Source organism: Mauremys mutica, unplaced genomic scaffold (genome assembly GCF_020497125.1).
Source record: "Mauremys mutica isolate MM-2020 ecotype Southern unplaced genomic scaffold, ASM2049712v1 Super-Scaffold_100120, whole genome shotgun sequence".
Classification (NCBI taxonomy): domain Eukaryota; kingdom Metazoa; phylum Chordata; order Testudines; family Geoemydidae; genus Mauremys; species Mauremys mutica.
Window position 1 is genome coordinate 1,365,739 of NW_025423273.1, and position 17,203 is coordinate 1,382,941.

At 56.6% G+C, this 17,203-nt stretch overlaps 1 protein-coding gene across 2 annotated transcripts in view; it reads right to left on the bottom strand.

Annotated features, from left to right (window-relative positions):
* LOC123359407 (maestro heat-like repeat-containing protein family member 1) overlaps positions 1 to 16,523 on the bottom strand; it is a 42,066-nt gene extending 25,543 nt beyond the window's left edge. The window contains exons 1-9 of one of the 2 annotated variants that reach the window (XM_045001078.1): positions 16,483 to 16,523; positions 15,998 to 16,129; positions 15,182 to 15,287; positions 14,096 to 14,191; positions 13,284 to 13,388; positions 12,798 to 12,933; positions 11,928 to 12,022; positions 11,291 to 11,443; positions 7,187 to 7,335 (exon numbers count right to left, since the gene is read on the bottom strand). In XM_045001078.1, coding sequence (XP_044857013.1) covers positions 7,231 to 7,335; positions 11,291 to 11,443; positions 11,928 to 12,022; positions 12,798 to 12,933; positions 13,284 to 13,388; positions 14,096 to 14,191; positions 15,182 to 15,223 — 732 coding nt within the window. In that variant the 5' untranslated portion in view covers positions 15,224 to 15,287; positions 15,998 to 16,129; positions 16,483 to 16,523 and the 3' untranslated portion in view covers positions 7,187 to 7,230. Of the gene's footprint in view, positions 1 to 7,186; positions 7,336 to 11,290; positions 11,444 to 11,927; positions 12,023 to 12,797; positions 12,934 to 13,283; positions 13,389 to 14,095; positions 14,192 to 15,181; positions 15,355 to 15,997; positions 16,130 to 16,482 lie in introns of those variants that run through there. The other variant, XR_006575853.1, reaches the window with a different exon arrangement.
* Positions 16,524 to 17,203: the final 680 nt, after the last annotated feature.

Here is a 17,203-nt window from a genome sequence, read left to right on the forward strand (position 1 = left end):
GTGGGTTTTGTGTGTAAAAGTGACCCATTTACAGCAAAAAGCTGAAATGTATGTTGTGGGTGGGGGGAAAATCCTAAGAAATGTGCTTACAGTAAAACAAACAGGCTGTTCAGACCTGTGTTTGAGTACAATAGAGTTGACTTATCCTGTTGAACTGAGTGGGTTTAACCCCCCCCCTCACTGAATAGCCAGGGTGACTGCGATTACTTACCCTTATTGCCATAGGGTTAAATTTGATGGGGGTGGGTGGGGGTGGATGGTGAGTTCTGATTAATATGAAATGAAATAAAACCTCAGGAATTTGCAGATGCCATTAGACAGTTTAAATATAACTGCCGGAGTTGGCAGAACTCAATTAGACAGTTTCAATATGACACCAGCAGTTGGTGGAACACTATTGGACAGATTAAATATGGCCCTGGAGTTGGTCGAATGCTCTGGGTCATTCTTTCTAGAAAACACCCCACCCCAAACTTTAAGCATGAAAGAAACGTGTTTAAAGAAAAACCCAAGCCCCAAGACATTCATTGATATCTGCAAAGGGCCCCCCGCTTGGAAATGGGTACTGTTCAATACTGTAAGAAGGCCCCGCAGAAACATTTATTTTAACTTACAGAAAAAAGGAAAAAAGAAAAAAAAAAAGCCCTGTTGTGCAGACAGCTTGGTTCCCCCACCCCAGATCACCACAGGGGGTGCTATGGGAGGGGTGCCTAAAGTCCTTAAGGGTCTATTAGTTCAGAGCTGTGGGGATTAAATTAACCTGCTAGCTACTATGCTGAAGTCTGTTTGAACAATGGGCTAAGATGGTATAAAAACCTCAGGTCTGTTGGAGACTGTCCTTTTCAACAGAAACTTTCTTGAAAGGCTGCTGGACGGCAGACAGAGGTACAGCTGGCTGGCTTGAACTCTGAAACGATATATTGTATAATGCCACTCTTTGCCCAGGCTGTCTTAGGAAAATAATGGTGCCTATCTTCATTGCAGCGTGATCTGCTTAGCATGGAACCAGTAACTTTAAGCTGCAGTTCACCACCAGGCCAAGGTAAAAACCATTTTAACTATAGTTGTGCTTAATACTGTTTTAAAAAACTTTAAGTATTGCACAGTTTATATAGGGATTTAGTGGTAATAGTAACTAACATTTTTGCTTGTTCTTTAACCTGAAGGCCCAAACACACAATGGGGGAACAGAACAAGCATGTGCCTGCAACACATGATCCCTTAGTGAAAGGGAACTTTTTTGCAACTGACTTTTAAATGCATGGGGAGGTGGGGGTTATTGAAAAGTATATGGAGGCAAACTTGGTTTGGTGTGTTTCTAAAGCTGCTGATTTGTGTGTGAGAGAGGTCTGGGCAAGGCATAGGTGTAGGGTTTTAAAAGTACTTGGTTTGTTTCAAACCAACAGGGTTTTTTCCTGTGCAAAATGTGGTTTAAAATAGATTTTAAAAGCAGTTTGGTTTTTATTCTGCAAAATGAGATGTATTTTAAAAAAATGTTTTTGAGGTTTTTGTTGTTTGTTTGTTTGTTTGTTGTTGTTTGTTTTGTTTTTTAAGTGGCAGAAATAAACTCAAAACCTGTGTTTCTCGTACAGCCTGAAATGGATGATTTGTTTTAAAGCTGTGACTTTTTAAACAGAAAAACACCCTAATGAATATTTAGTTTTTAAGTTTACAAGACGGTTTCATGTGTTTTATAATAATGCTGTTTGCTCCACAGTACAGTGAAAACATGAGAGATCCTTAGAGCAGAGGGAAAACAAGCTCAGAAGAAAAGGGAACGAGACCGCTGAAAGGGAAAATTCACCAGCATCAGTGACTGATGGATGGATGAAGCCCAGTAAATATATTTTGCTTATTGGTTGGGTTGTTCTATGAGGTTTTGTATTTGAAGTGAATACATAGGTGTGGGTGAGAAAGATGGAAAGTTCAGTTTTGTAAAATGGTTCCCCCCATCCCCCATAGGCATGGGCAACTTTTCTGACAATGCTTAGTCCGCGCTACAAGGACACCTCCTCCAGAACCGCCAAAGAACCAGGAATCTGCTTTGAGACTTTTAACAACGCAAAACAGCACAAGAGTGCAGATGAAGCATCCGGGAAGTCCAAACCTCATATCCGTCAAACCCAAGGGCAAAACAAGACTCTGGTAAACAACAAGCACAACTCCAGTTCCTCAGCGGCCACTGCCACAGCAAACCCTGAGAAAACACCCACATTCACAAACCCGGAGAATGCGCTCGAGGGGTTGTGAATAAAACACCAAGGACTGACAAACCATTCTCCCAAAACCATAAGCTCGTCACCACTCCCCTATATTCTAGTATTGGGGAACAGTTTGATGGTTCATTCAGAAAACTGATGGACGCTGTGTCCCCGGAGGGCGGGAGGGGGCTAAAAGAATGGCATTCTAAAGAGAGTTGGGAAAAATCTGACACTTCGCTCAGAACACTGGTGACCTCTGTATCCTCAGGGGGCCTAACGACCGACCACAACTCACTTACTGAATGCTGAAACGAGTCTGTTCTTCAAAGAACCGACTGAGCTGAATACTAAAAGTCTAAACCTTACAGCGCCGAGCTTCAAAGGTGCCTAATGTACGTGAAGCCGAGCGATGCGGAGAAAGTGAAAATCAGTCTGTTTCTACCAGAACAGAGACTGAATGTAACTGAAACCCCCCAGAAACACCAAAGACCTCACACTCTGTTGCTCAGCAGGTGCTGGATAACGTGAAGAAGCGTTCTAAGAAAAATGCATTCGTATTGCTAAAGAAGCTGGGCCAGGCTACAAATCTCTCTTCAAAGGCTCTGTGGTTAATGGTTCTAACATGCTCGACTTAGTCAGGGCCGTGACCCAGACACGCTCTGTTCCTAGCAGACATGGACCTTAAAGATGGGATGTGTTTATGAATGTCATGGCGGAACGCAACGTACCACCTTCTGTTATGGGCACTGCGGCCAAGAGAGCTCTATGGAACGTCTCACGACCTCGACCGTCACTTAATCCAGAGGTGAAAGTAAGCCGGTACGGGCCAGTACGGAGTACCAGCCAGAGCCAGTATGCCGTGCCAGACCGCACCGTCTTCCTCAGCAGGGATTTAAAGGGCTCAGAGCTCCGGCAGCTGTAGGGAGCCCAGAGCCCTTTAAATTCCCCTCGCAGCTCCAGCAGCTGGGTTGGGGCTGGGATTTAAAGGGCTCACAGCAGGGGTGAAAGTAACTTCCAGAACTTACCGGTACTGCCGGAATCCTGGGGGGGCGTGGCCTCAACCGGAAGAGGCGGGGCCTCAAGATTTAAAGGTCCTGGAGCATTGGCTGTGGCTGGGAGCCCCAGGGCCTTTAAATCAACCCTGGGCTCAGGGGCAAATTAAAGGGCCCAGGGCTCAGGCCGTCGCGAAGCCCCGAGCCCTTTAAATTCCCCCCGCAGCTCCGGCAGCCGGATTCATGTGTGGATTTAAAGGGCCCGGAGCTCCCACGGCTGTGGGGAGCACCGAGCCCTTTAAATCTGGCCCCAGCCCAGCTGCCAGAGCTGCGGGGGAAAATTAAAGGGCTCTGGGCTCCCTGCAACCACCAGAGCGCTGAGCCATTCAAATCCCTGCTGAGGAAGCCGGTGCGGTCCGGCACGGCATATTGGCTCTTCCTGATACGCCGTACTGGCCCGTAATGGCTTATTTTCATCTCTGCTTCAGAGATCTCACGGCTGTGGGGAGCCCAGAGCCCTTTAAATACCCCCCTGAAGCTCCGGAAGCCAGGCTGGGGCTGTGAATTAAAGGGCTCAGAGCTCCCGCGGCTACAGGGAGCCAGAGCATTGCCGGGCTGGGGCCGAGATTTGAAGGTCCCGGAGCTCCTTCCGCTACAGGGAGCACCGAGCTCTTTAATTCCCAGCCCCAGCCCGGTTGCTGGAGCTGCGGTGGGAGGGGAGGAGGGATTTAAAGGGCTCTGGGCTCCCCGCAGCCGCCGGAGCTCTTACCCCTTTAAATCCCCGCCAAGGAAGCCGGTGCGGTCCAGCACAGCGTACTGGCTCTTGCCGCTGCGCTGTTCTGGCACGTACCAGCTTACTTTAATCTCTGGCTCAGAACTCCTAGGGCTGCGGGGAGCCCAGAGCCCTTTAAATTCCCCCCACAGCTCCAGGAGCTGGGCTGGGGCCGGGAATTAAAGGGCTCAGAGCTCCGGCGGTTGCTGGGAACCCAGAGCCCATTAAATCCCCCCCTCCTCCCCCCGCAGCTCCAGCAGCTGGGCTGGGGCCAGGATTTAATGGGCTCAGTGCTCCCCGTGGCTGTGTAGATCCCAGAGCCCTTTAATTCCCCCCCCCCCGCAGCTCCAGCACCCAGGCTGGGGCAGGGAATTAAAGGGCTGAGAGCTCTCTGCAGCGGCAGGAGCTGTGGGCCCTTTAAATCCTGGCTCCAGCTGGGTAAGGCTCAGGCTCCCCACAGCCATGGGAGCTCTGGGCACTTTAAATCCACACTCGAACCCGGCTGCCAGAGCTGCGGGGGGTATTTAAAGGCCCTGGGGCTCCCAGGGCCACCCAGAGGGGGGGCAAGAGGGGCAATTTGCCCCAGGCCCCGAGCCCCACAGGGGCCCCCACCAGAGTTTTTCGGGGCCCCTGGAGCGGGTCCTTCACTCGCTCCGGGGGGCCCCGGAAAACTCTTGCGGGGCCGGGCGCAAGAGCTTCTTCTGCTACCGGTCTTCGCTGGCGGGGCGTCCTTCCGCTCTGGGGCAGAAGGACCCCCCGCTGGCGAATGACCACCGAAGACGGAGCGGGACCCGCCGCCGAAGCGCAGCTCGGTCTTCGGCGGTAATTCGGCGGCGGGGGGCCCTTCCATTCCGGGACCCGCCGCCAAAGTGCCCCGAAGACCCGCGGCGGGGGCCCCTCTACCGAATTACCACCGAAGACCGGGCTGCCCTTCGGTGGCGGGTCCGGCTTCAGCGGTAATTCGGTGGCGGGGGGGGCCCCGCCGTGGGTCTTCGGGGCACTTCGGCGGCGGGTCCCGGAACGGAAGGGCCCCCCGCCGCCGAAGACCCCGGGCACCCGGAATCCTCTGGGCGGCCCTGGGGGCTCCCAGCCACAGCTGATGCTCCAGGACCTTTAAATCTTGAGAGGCCCCGCCTCTTCCGGTTGAGGCCACGCCCCCTCAGGACTCTGGCAGTACCGGTAAATCCTGGAAGTTACTTTCACCCCTGACTTAATCATTCCTTTACCTGAGTTCACCTTGTCCGCCGGTGACTCCCCCCAGCCGCAATCACATTCCACCTCTAAGGGGGTGGACAAAGAGAGGCCACCATGCTCATCGGGGTGTCTAACAAGCAGTTGGGTTTTGGGTTCGGGTTCTGGAGTATCCGTCAATGGCTGAGCCGAAGGGCTCCCCTCGGTCGCTCCCTCCTCCTCCTCGGGACTGTCGCTGATGTAGCGCTTTCTCCGCGGATGGTCAAAGACCCTCGGGGTGAAGACAGAGTCCAAAGTTCTCACGGGGGTGGTGAAGGAGTCCAGGTTTCCTCTCAGCAGCCTTCCCACGATTTCTAAACCATGTGTCCTTGGTAAGAGATGACCTCGTCTGTTCAGCACTGGGACTTATGAGGTGATGGTGCTGCACTCTGATTGGCAGAGGGCCTTGGGAGGAGTTCTTAGTGGGGTCAAACAGCCCACTCCCGGATGGGTCACCCTGCCCCAGAACTCACCCTGAGTGGTCAGAATCTCCTCTTGGGGTGGTCCTGTCAGGACAAAACCGATCCTAATTGGTCGAGGGCAGTGAGAGGAGTTCCTAGAGGGGTCACAAGACCCACGTCGGGACGGGTCACCCTCCCACCCCAGAGCTTGCCCTGATTGGTCAAATCTCCTCTTGGGATGGTCCTTCCAGGATGAAACCCATCCTGATTGGTAGAGGGTGGTGGGAGGAGTTCTTAGAGGGGTTACATGACACACCTGGCTTCCAGTCATGTGGCCGCCTTGACCACGAAGTAATACCCCCATGGGGCGGGACTTCCGGAGACAGGTGGGAGGGACTAAGGGGTCATGGGGCGGGGTTAGGCTTTGATTAATGGTGGGGCCTTTCTACTGCTGCTGGGTGTTGAGTATGTCCAGGCAGAACCGGAGCCAGTGTCCATGTCCAGGCCACAGGTCGAAGCCAGGTGGTCAGAAATACAAGCCAAAGTCCCTATCCACGCAAAGGTCGAATCCGTGTAGTCGAAATCGGAGGGGTTGGGGAAGATCAGGAGGAGGAGGAGGCAGTGCTGGAGTGGGTGGGTGGAGGGCCTGGACCGAGGCTAGGGAAAGGCAAGGAGAATACTGAGCCGGGGTTCAGAACCCAAATCTGGAGCCAAGAAGGGTCACGCAAAGTCATAGCCAGAGACCGGAGTCAAGAGTCCAGCCAGAGTCAACAGCGAGAAACCGGAGGGCAGGGCAGGACAGGGGGTACATGCGGGCGGGAATGAGGATGACTTACTGGAGCCCTGGAGACCCCTCATCTGGGGACTCCCGTCCTAGCAATAACAGAAGGACAGTGGGATGACAAAGATGTCTCTGAGCCTGGGGACCAAGCCAAGGGGAGCTCCCATCCAGGCTGTGTGCCAGGACCCCGTCACCCTCCCTGTTCATTTCACACTCACAGACCCCCTGGCCGGACGGGAGAATAAAGGGCAGAAGCGAAGGTGCCCCTGGGGGAAAGGCTCTAGGCCGGGACCCAGTCCACTTCCCAGATCTACACCCAGGATCGTGTGACCAGGCCCACAGCCCTTCCTCTGCATCTCAGTTCCCACCTGCCAGATGGGGAGGATCCTCCCCTGCCCCAGAGTGTTCGGGGGGAGTTTCATTCCTGGCTGGGAACGGTTCAGAGACCAGGTGGGTGCATTGGGCCCCAGGTGGGGGATGGTCGGACATTCGCTGCGTCAGGGGTGACAGGAGCCATGGGAGGGTCTGAGCAGTGACGACGGGGGAGGGGCTCCATGTCAGGCCACCCCTCCCAGACTGCAATGGCTATTGAGCATAACCCCTGGCTCTGCGGATGCTCTCACTTCTGGGCCAGCCCCACAGCCTGATTCTTCCCAACCAGTATCTGCCCTGGCCCCAGTTCCAGGGGTCGGGGTGGGACAGGGTGTCCAGAGCGAGGTGCTCGGCCTTGGTTTCTCTCAGTGCTGCGGGGGGCTCTATGGCCGCTCCCCCCAGCCCTTCCCCCCAGGTACAGTGAGACAGAGCAGTACCTGCGGCAGGGGGTGGGAGCTGGTCATGCGAAGAGGGGGGGTCTTCAATGCTGCCCCACAGAGCACAGCCCCTGCAGTGCATCGGGCACCTGGCCCAAGGCCCTGATGTTAAATAGCTGGACCATGATGTTGGCTGTAATGTCCCCCTGCTGCCATAGGCGGCAGGTTTGTGTAATTTTTGGTGGGGCCCAAAATAGTGGTGCCCCCCCTCCCCCCGCTCCCGCCCTGTAAGCTGATATAAAATGAAGCTACAACACGTCAGTGCCACAAGATTACAAGGGTCAATTAAAAGTGGAAAGTCAGAAGCAGCACTTGCCTACTTCAATATACAGTATTATATTTTGTTGCACCTGTTGTGATGAAGTGGGAATGTTCTTAATGTTTTCTCTGAATACTGTGTGGGTGCCTCAGTTTCCCCTGCAAGGTGCCAACTGAAGGTGTTGGGGACAAAGATCAGGTGGCCTCCTTGTCCGGAATCGAGACACAAAGGCCAGAGGAGGGAGTGTCAGTTTGGAGCTGGCTGGAGAAATGGGGAGAGGCCCAGAACTTGGGTCTGGGCTCCACACCCCCCAAGATGGACCTGACCGAGGGGTTCTGTTTTCTGTACCAACAAGCTCTGTTTAAACTGTGTTCCCGTCATCTAATAAACCTTCTGTTTTACAGTCTGGCTGAGAGTCACATCTGACTGCGGAGTTGGGGTGCAGGGACCTCTGGCTGCCCCAGGACCCCGCCTGGGCGGACTCGCTGTGGAAAGCGCACAGTGTGGAAGGGCTGAATGCTCTGAGGTCAGACCCAGGAAGGTGTAAATTTCTTGCCCTGGAGACAGTCTGCTCAGAGAGGAGGCTCCCCCAGAGTCCTGACTGGCTTTGAAGGAGTGGTTCCTCCAGAGCATCCCAGCATCCCCTTCCACCCCATGTGCTTCCTGGAAGTCCGCACAGGCACTAACACTCCCTCCTCTGGCCTTTGTCAAGAAGGCTAACAGCATTTTGGGCTGTATAAGTAGGGGCATTGCCAGCAGATCGAGAGACATGATCATTCTCCTCTATTCAACATTGGTGAGGCCTCATCTAGAGTACTATGTCCAGTTTTGGGCCCCACGTTGCAAAGAAGGATGTGGAAAAATTGGAAAGTCCAGTGGAGGGCAGCAAAAATGATTAGAGGGCTGGAGCACATGACTTCTGAGGAGAGGCTGAGGGAACTGGGATTGTTTAGTCTGCAGAAGAGAAGAATGAGGGGGGATTTGATAGCTGCTTTCAACTACCTGAAAGGGGGTTCCAAAGAGGATGGATCTAGACTGTTCTCAGTGGTAGAAGATGACAGAACAAGGAGCAATGGTCTCAAGTTGCAGTGGGGGAGGTTTAGGTTGGATATTAAGAAAAACTTTTTCACTAGCAGGGTGGTGAAGAACTGGAATGGGTTACCTAGGGAGGTGGTGGAATCTCCTTCCTTAGAGGTTTTTAAGGCCCGGCTTGACAAAGCCCTGGCTGGGATGATTTAGTTGGGGATTGGTCCTGCTTTCAGCAGGGGGTTGGACTAGCTGACCTCCTGAGGTCCCTTCAAACCCTGATATTCTATGATACTCTAAACTGACCACCCAATTTAAGTTGCGTGTTTTTCCTGTCAGGTGAGGACTCTGGGGCAGGGCTGGGGATAAGGAACTTGGGGTGCAGACAAGCTGCCCGAGGGCTAGGGCCAAAGAGGACTCCCCTCCACCCTCCCTGGCAGCAGCAAGCTCCAGGGGAGGGACCCCTTCTGCCCCCCAGTCACTGCACATGCTCCTAGGGTCCCTCTCAGGTCCAGAAAGCCCACTCGCCTCCCCTATGGTGGGTACCGGGGGAAGGGGAAGTTGCCATCACGTGTGGCCTCCCCTGCTGCCACCCCTCACCATAGCCTCACTGGGGATGGGGCTGCCCCTTGCCCAGCATGGTGCAGGAGTGGGGACTGCAGGGTCGTAGCTGGGGAGGGGCACAGTATCACAAAATTCACCTAAGCCCCAGCTGCACAGGTCTAGGAAGCTCCCCTCCCCAGTGGTGTAGCCAGGTTCTAACATCAGGGGGAGCGAACACGTAAAAAAAGGTGCCAGCCAACATATCCAATTACTAATCAGGCAGTGCTATAACAGGAGATTATGCTATTACCATTATCCAGTCAGCTTGCACACTACTATTTTGAATTAGTGATAATTCAGAGCGAGAGAAAGAAGAAAGCTGAATTTAGAGAACAATTATTAACCAGATTCCTGGTTATCCACCAGCCACTTTGCTCCAGCCCATGGCACAAAGCACCATAAACGCAGTAGAATCTGGCCAAGAGACTATTCACCTCAAATTGGCATCTGCTACACTCCCCCCTCCCCCGCCCCCAGTCCCCACTATTCAGGATGTACTGAGTGAAAAGGTGGCATTGCGGAAGCATTTAGCAGGTAATTGAAAACTCCTACAGAGCCCTGTGCAGCCCCTGAGAACATTGCTGAGTTCTGAGCACTGGGGCTGCAGCTAGTCAGCAGTGAGATGGGGAGACACAACTGGCACCTTAAAGCACCTTTACCCCCCCCCTTCCTTCACAAGCTGCACTAAGCACCTTTCACAGCCCTGGGCGCAGCACTGGGGGGGGCGGAGTGGGGGGGGCAATAACCCAAAGTCGCTCCTTTGCCTCCTGGTCCTGCTGATCCCTCAGCCCCCTCTGCTGAAGAGAGACCAGGAGAAAAAAACACCCCCCCCTTCCCTCTCCACCAGCACCAGCTGGGCTTCAGAGCCCACTTCCCTACCGCGTGGCTGCCTTGCTCTGCACCGGGCTGCCGGGACCAACGGGGCTGCTGCTCCTCAGTCCCCCGCCGCAGGGGGAGGGGCTGCGCTGCCGCCCCTCCCCCTCCCGGCAGAGCCCACCCTGGCTCCGGGAGCGAGCAGCTGCGAGCTCCTCCTCCTCTCCCTGGGGGAGCCCGGCAACCAGCCCACGCTGCCTGCAGAGCCCAGAGCCAGCTGGCGGCCACACGCAAAACCCGGTCCGGACTCCAAGTCCGGAGCCCAGTGCTGGCTGCCTGGAAAGGTGCTGATTTTGTAAAATGTGCTCAAAGGGGAGCGGCTGCTTCCCCCCTTCCACCCCACTACGCTACTGGGTGGGCGGGGATGCTCCGGGGCTGGGGATGATGGTAGTGGCAGCCAGGGGCCAGTGCCTGCTCCAGGCAGGGCCAGGGGAGAAATCCAGCTCCAGATATTGGTGGAGCACAGCCCACAGCTCTGAATATTGCTGGGGCTGGGGCTCCTCCAGCCCATATAACCCGGCGCCCATGCCTGCTGCAAGGGAACAAGGATCAATCAGAGACTCCGACGCCCACGAGAACGAAGGGTATTAACGGCACCGGGAGCCAGCAACATTTCTTCCCCACGTCTGAGGGACGGATTCCCCCGCCCAACCCCCGAGACGAAATCTTCTCTCTTCTCTAGTGACTTCCATCCCCTCTCCCACCATTGTGGAATGAACTCCTGCCCCCACTCCTCTCAATTCCCCACTGAGAGCTGTTCTACCTCCCAACCCAGCGGGAATCCAGCTCCGCTCCCCAGAGTCCCCTCAGCCACCCTCGCCCCCTCCAGCTGAGGGGCTGGGAGGCTTTGGGCAGTAGTGCCGGGGGGTGAGAGGAAGTGGACACCTTTCCACAAGGGATCCCCATGTCCTTAACGTGATGCCATGGGCAGTGGCTCTGGTGAATGGGGCACTTATGCAGCCTCTGCTGACTGACTCCTCCAGTTCTCCCAGAGCAGGTGGGGGCTGGGATAACATGATACCAGAGCTCTAGGAACCGGCCTGAGGCCCGGAGGGGGATGAAAGGCTCACAGAGGTGGCGAGGGGAGTTGGCAGCCCCTAGCATGAGCAATGGCAGTGTGTCGTGTTGATGTGACGCCTGTTAGGAAATAGCCTTGCTGGAGAACTGGGTCTGCCCTCCTTTGAGCTGCTCAGGGGACAAGCTGGCACCGACCAATGGCACCTGCCTGGGGTCATCCTCTCCTTGCTCCCTGGTCAGCGCATGGGGATGGGATGGGAGTGATTTTCAATGGCCTGGAGGTGAAAGGCCCTGGGGTTCCCTCCCCAGTTGACCCCTTTGGTTACCTCGTCCTCTAGCAGCTGGCCAGCTTCCCCCAAGATGGAATAGGTCAGCACCAGGCCAGCCTGGCTGACGCGGAGTAGGGGGTCGTGGATGGCCAGCAGCCCCACCTGGAGGAAAGATCTTTTCTGCTCTTCCGTGAAGAGCTCGCCAAAGACCTAAAACCAAAAGAACCAGAGCCCTTACAATGGCCCAGAACCAGGCTCCAAATCCCTCGAGTGTCTCACAAGGTGGAGAAGAGTCCTGGGGCAGCCAACCTTTGGGGTCCCATGGCCCAGGAACCCCCTTCAGTAGGAGGCTGCAGGCACTGAGGCCTCAAAAAGCTCTTTCTGGAGCAGGATTCACCGCAGGTGCCATGAGATGCTGGGAATGTGTCTGCGTGCTCTGGAACCCAGCTCACACAGACAACGCAGGACCCCTACTGCTCCCAGCAGCGATAGCTCCTGCAGCTCATCCGCTAGAGGTTCGGGGTCTTTTAGATCTGGTTCATTCCCACACCTCACCCCACAGACATTCCCAGGAGCCTCACATACTCTGTGGAAATAAGGAGCAGGCTCTTGCCCTGTGTCCATGACACACTCACTGCAGGGGGAGACAGTTCCACATCTGAGCTGCTGCAATGCACCGGTGGAGAGTCCTTACCTCTCCCACCCTGGCCAGGTTTCTATACCCCAGGCGCTCGGGGTCCTGGAGCCCGTCCCGGCACCACAGGTCTGGGGCCTCTCTGGTGTTGAGCCCTGGGGGAGAAAGACACACCCATTGGGGAGGTTTGGCCTTCCGCTTTCAGTGCCTGTTTCCTTCTGGGTGCACACTGGCCAGGCTCCTCCTGGCATCCGCGGCCCAATGGAATTGCAGGGTCCATGCCAGGCGGGTTAGTACCAGAAGGGGGATTTGTTTCAGCCATCACAGTAATCATGTGACCCTTATTGTCACTGTGCTCTGGGAGTGGGTGCCTGTTCATGGGAGTGTCTAATACTGAGAACTCCCCACACCCACTGAAGTCAGGATTTGGCCCTGGCTACCCAACTGGTGACACCCTACAAGCTTTGTGTCCATCTCCTGTGGTGCCTGCTCCTGCCCCTGCCCTCATGATGGGCTCTTTCCCTCCATGTGTCTCAACAGCTCCATTCCTGTCCCCTCACGAGCTGGCTGCCCCGTACGGGGGTGGGCTGATTTCCCTGGGCTGGGGGACAGAGCCGGGCTCTGAGATAAAGCAGCCAATTTCCCTGGCACTTTCACATTCATCTCCCTAATTCAGAGAAAGGGGGAGAGAAAGAGTCACCATCTAAGGTGGGGTGGGTCTCAGAGGAGGGGGCTTCTTTCTGTAGGGTCCCACTGCCCAGCAGAGGGAGTCTCAAAGGAGGGGCCTTGTTTCTATCGGGGTTCCTCTTCCCCGCTACAGTGGGTCTCAGCAGAGAGGCCTTAGTTCTAGAGGTGTCCCAATGGCCAGCTGGAGCTAGTCTCCCAGAGGCTCGTTTCCATGGGGTCCCATTGCCCAGCTGGGTTTCTTACCCTTCTTCTGAAGCAGGAGCTTGTGCAGCCAGTAGATCCCACCCCTGGCTTGCCGACTGATGTTATTGGCTGGGTGAGATACACAGAGACCCAGCTGCAGCACAAATTCACCTGCCTTGGAGAAGGCGGAGGAGGTCTGGTGGAAGGAGGAGGAGAGGGGAATCCATCAACATTCTCCCTTCAGCTCCCCAGCGCCCCTGGACCTGAGCTCTGCTCCCACCCCTCTGTAGAAGGCGCTGGGGGAGAGGAGCGACAGCCCTCTTCCTCTCTGCCCCAAAGGGAGCTTGGAGCAAAGGGAGCAGGGCAAGGGCACTCGATGAGCACTTGCTGCCTCGCTGCTCCAGAATAACAAGGGCCCTGAGGCCAGGCACGACCCTGCCAGCCAGCGGCCTATGGAACACAGTCCCTTACGGAACCAGTGGGGACCACTTAGCCAGGGGATGAGGAACTTGACTCTGCAGGACGCTGGGGTCAGAGGTCACTTACGTCAAATCCAGGCAGGGAGGTGGAAAACTGGAGCAGGGCCGCGCTGGTCTGGACGGCCCTGGCTCTCTCCTGGGTGTTGTTTGACAGGAGAGAGGGATGGACGTGCTGCGGGAGAAGGAGGCAGGGGAGGGTCAGCGGGCAGGCGTACATGCTCTACAAACCAGCCTCTCCCCCTCCCCAAGGGGCTCAGACTTTGTGCTCAGGGTGGAGTAGCCGAGCCCTGGTCGCAGAGTTTGAAAAGGGAGTTCATGACACTGCCCACATCTTGCTGGGCACAAGCTGCTTTTCTCTCCAGGCTGGGACAATGATCAGTCTTGGGGCTGGTCTATTTGCTCTGAACCCCTGATCCATGAACAGCACGTCAGGATCAAGGCACATGCCCTGGACCCCAGACCCAACTTGCAAAGGCCTCGGTACGATGGATGGAACAGCCCTGAGGACAATCCCTCCGGGAACTGCAGTGTCCCTAGGACATAAGAGCTGATTCCCTGAGGCTCCTCCTGTATCTCAGGGTCTCCCTAGAGAGGAGCCAGCGACTTTTATCTGAGGCCCATGTCCTGCATCTCACAGAGGTTTCAGTCTCTCAGGCCCCAGCCAGGCCTGGTGCTCACTGTTAGTGCTTAATGCAACTGTGCAGAGCTGTGGCTGACAGTCCCAGCTCCTTCCCCCTGCACTGGCAGCTCTGGGAAAGTGTGGCCGGCTGGGTCCAAGCTGGGAGGACACAATGGAAATGTGGCTCTTCTAGTCTCTCCTTTGCTGCCCTCCCACAGGGTTCAGGGGCAATTCCACCCCAGACCGTCCATTCTACTCACCTCCAGGAGGTGCTGCAGCTTCTCCATGGTGGGGGTCTCTGTCAGCAGGCCCCTGAGCAGGATGTCCAGGCTCTGTGAATAGTTGATGTACAGAGCCTGCAAGAAGAGGGATCACCTGTCAGTCATGGGACATGGGGCTACACCAGTCAGGGGACAGTTAGGAGGATTCTCCAGGAGCCCTGGCAAGACTCAAAAGGCACATCCTGGCCTCTCCCATTCACATCACTCCAGGGACACTTAGCAAGAGTTCATGGCCGGATGCCTGCTGCCTCGTCAATCCTTGTTCTTAGCAGTTCTCTGTGCAGGGCCTGGTACCCAGTAGAGTATGGGCCAGCCAAACTGCAATGGGTGGGAGGCAGGATCGCCGGGAGAGTCCAGGCAGGAGATCAGAGAATGAGGAGAGGAGGGAAGGCTGGGATCAGCCAGGGAGGGGTAACGCAATCCCCTCTGGAGGGAAGGGGCCCCCCTGCCAGTTTGTCCCGGGCCTGTTCCCAGCTCTGCCCACCCCTCCCCTAGTCTCAGCAGCTCCATGTGAAGGATGTGGATAAATTGGAGAGAGTCCAGCGGAGGGCAACAAAAATGATTAGGGGGCTGGAGCACATGACTTATGAGGAGAGGCTGAGGGAACTGGGATTGTTTAGTCTGCAGAAGAGAAGAATGAGGGGGGATTTGATAGCTGCTTTCAACTACCTGAAACGGGGTTCCAAAGAGGATGAATCTAGACTGTTCTCAGTGGTAGAAGATGACAGAACAAGGAGTAATGGTCTCAAGTTGCAGAGGGGGAGGTTTAGGTTGGATATTAGGAAAAACTTTTTCACTAGTAGGGTGGTGAAGAACTGGAATGGGTTACCTAGGGAGGTAGTGGAATCTCCTTCCTTAGAGGTTTTTAAGGTCAGGCTTGACAAAGCCCTGGCTGGGATGATTTAGTTGGGTTTGGTCCTGCTTTGAGCAGGGGGTTGGACTAGATGACCTCCTGAGGTCCCTTCCAACCCTGAGATTCTATGATTCTATGATTCCATCAAAGCGAGGGAGCAGGGCCAGAGCCTGCTCCTGCTCCTGGGCCAGAGAAGTAGGATCAGGACCTACCCGGAAGTGTGTGATGTCCTGCCCAGTGCCCAGGGTGCACATCCTGTTCAGAAGAGCCCGCAGGAGGCGAGATTCTAGCTCCAGGGCAAGCGGTGGCTTCAGTTTGCTGGCAGGAGAGAGGAGCCCATGTTACACTTTGCAGCACCAGCGTGGCGCTGGCACTGCCATGGACATGACCCCCTCCTCCACAGTGATCCCCTCCCTACGGCCGCTGTAACGTTCCTGGAGTGAAATCAAGCCCCCGGCTCCCGCCTCCTCTGCTGGGGGATGGGAACAGCCACAGCCGGGGGTAACCTAGGCGGGGGAGGAGCTGTGACTCCCGGCTCTGGGCCCGGTCAGCACCAGGGTTAGGGCAGCTGGACGGGAGGGTCCTGGTAGCTGAGGCTGCAAACTGCGGCCATGGAGCTGGGCATGATGGAGCTCGGCTCTGACGGACCAGGGAGATTTTCAATCAGCTCCTGCGAGACCCCAAGGAAACAAAACTGCATGTGAGACTCAGGCCCTGCAGACGCACAGGCACTTCCCCGGGAGGAGCCCCAAGTGCTCTGCAGAAACAGCCAGTGTCACCCCACCCCCAACCAGCTGGGCCCCCCCATTCCTCCCATCCATCAAACTTCCTTCCCCCTCCCCACCCAACTCCGCCCTCCCCTCCCCCACGGCCAGCTCCCCATCAGTGTCACAATTCTCCCCTTCCCTGCTCCCCAGCCCTCCGCCCCGAGGGGACCGCCCGTCTTCTGCGTCCCGCTCCGGCCCCACTAACGCTTCCTCCCATGTCTGGCTCCCTCGCCCCAGGGCTGAGCACGGGGTCCCACTCACCGCAATGCTCCCCACGAGGGCCGCTTTGGAGACCGGGGGCTCCAGGGTGTCCCGCCCCTGCTTGTGTGCCGAGAAGCAGAGACGCGGCACAGCCTGGAGGAAGCGGAGCTGTTTGGCCCTGTCCGCCACCAGCTAGGAGTGGGGTGGGGGGAGAGAGAGCCTGTTACATAGGGACCTCCCCGCCCAACCCAAACCAGCTCCAGGGCTCAGGACCTCCATGGGGCTGGACAGGGAAAGCCGCCCCCTTCCCAAAACCAGTGTCGCCCTGCACAGACATGGGGTTGTAACTGGGATAGTGTCTGCGGGGAGCGGAAACCTTGGCCTGTGTGGGACAAATGTCCCCACTTTGGGGTGCCAGATAACAGAGGAGCTGTGACCCCCCATTGCGGGTGAGGGATTCTCTGGGACAAGCCCCCCTGCCTGGGTGGGGATGGAGCAAGGAGCAGGACAGACTGGGGGGCAGCGCAGCTGGGGGATTTTTGTACCTCAGCTCTGCCCTGGAGGTGCTGCTGGATCACCGTGATGGAGGACAAATCCTCCTCCTCCTCCTCTTCCTCTTCCTCCTGCTCCTCCTCCTCCTCCTCCTCCTCCGGCCACGACACCTGGGCACTGGGGGTGTCTGCACCAGGGAGGGAAGGAGAAAGTTTAATCCCTTCTGCTGCTGGGGGATGCAGTGGACAGAGAAGGCTCCATGTTTCCCCTTTCTCTGTAAGGAGCCCCATGGCAGCCAGGGCCCCACCCTGCCCCTCCCAGAGACGCCCTCAGCCCCATCAGCCTCAGGGCCCAGTGGCAGTTAGCGCCCCCCCCAACATGATCAGGGAGGCTGGAGCTCCCCGACTCCGCCCAGCATCCCCTGCCATGGGGCGTGGCTGTGCCACCCCCACTGGTGTTAGTGGGGTCACGTGGGTCAATCCTGGCGCCTTGGCGAGCCGATGGGCACAGGGTGTTACTAGTCCCCCACCGCCCCAGTCCTCCTCCCTTTCCCCTGGGTCTCCCCTCACCTCCAAAGAGGGAGCCTAGCAACACAGGGCTGCCAGACACCACGGAGGAGCTGCTGGCCCCGCAGGAGAATACAGAGCTGCTGGTGTTTGTCCCGCAGTTGCTCAACTCCTGCTCTGGGCTGGGAGGAGGCGCCACAGGTGCCAGGGTGGGGCAGGCAGGAGGCTCCTCTGGGGCCAGGGTGGGGCTGGCGGGAGGCTCCTCTGG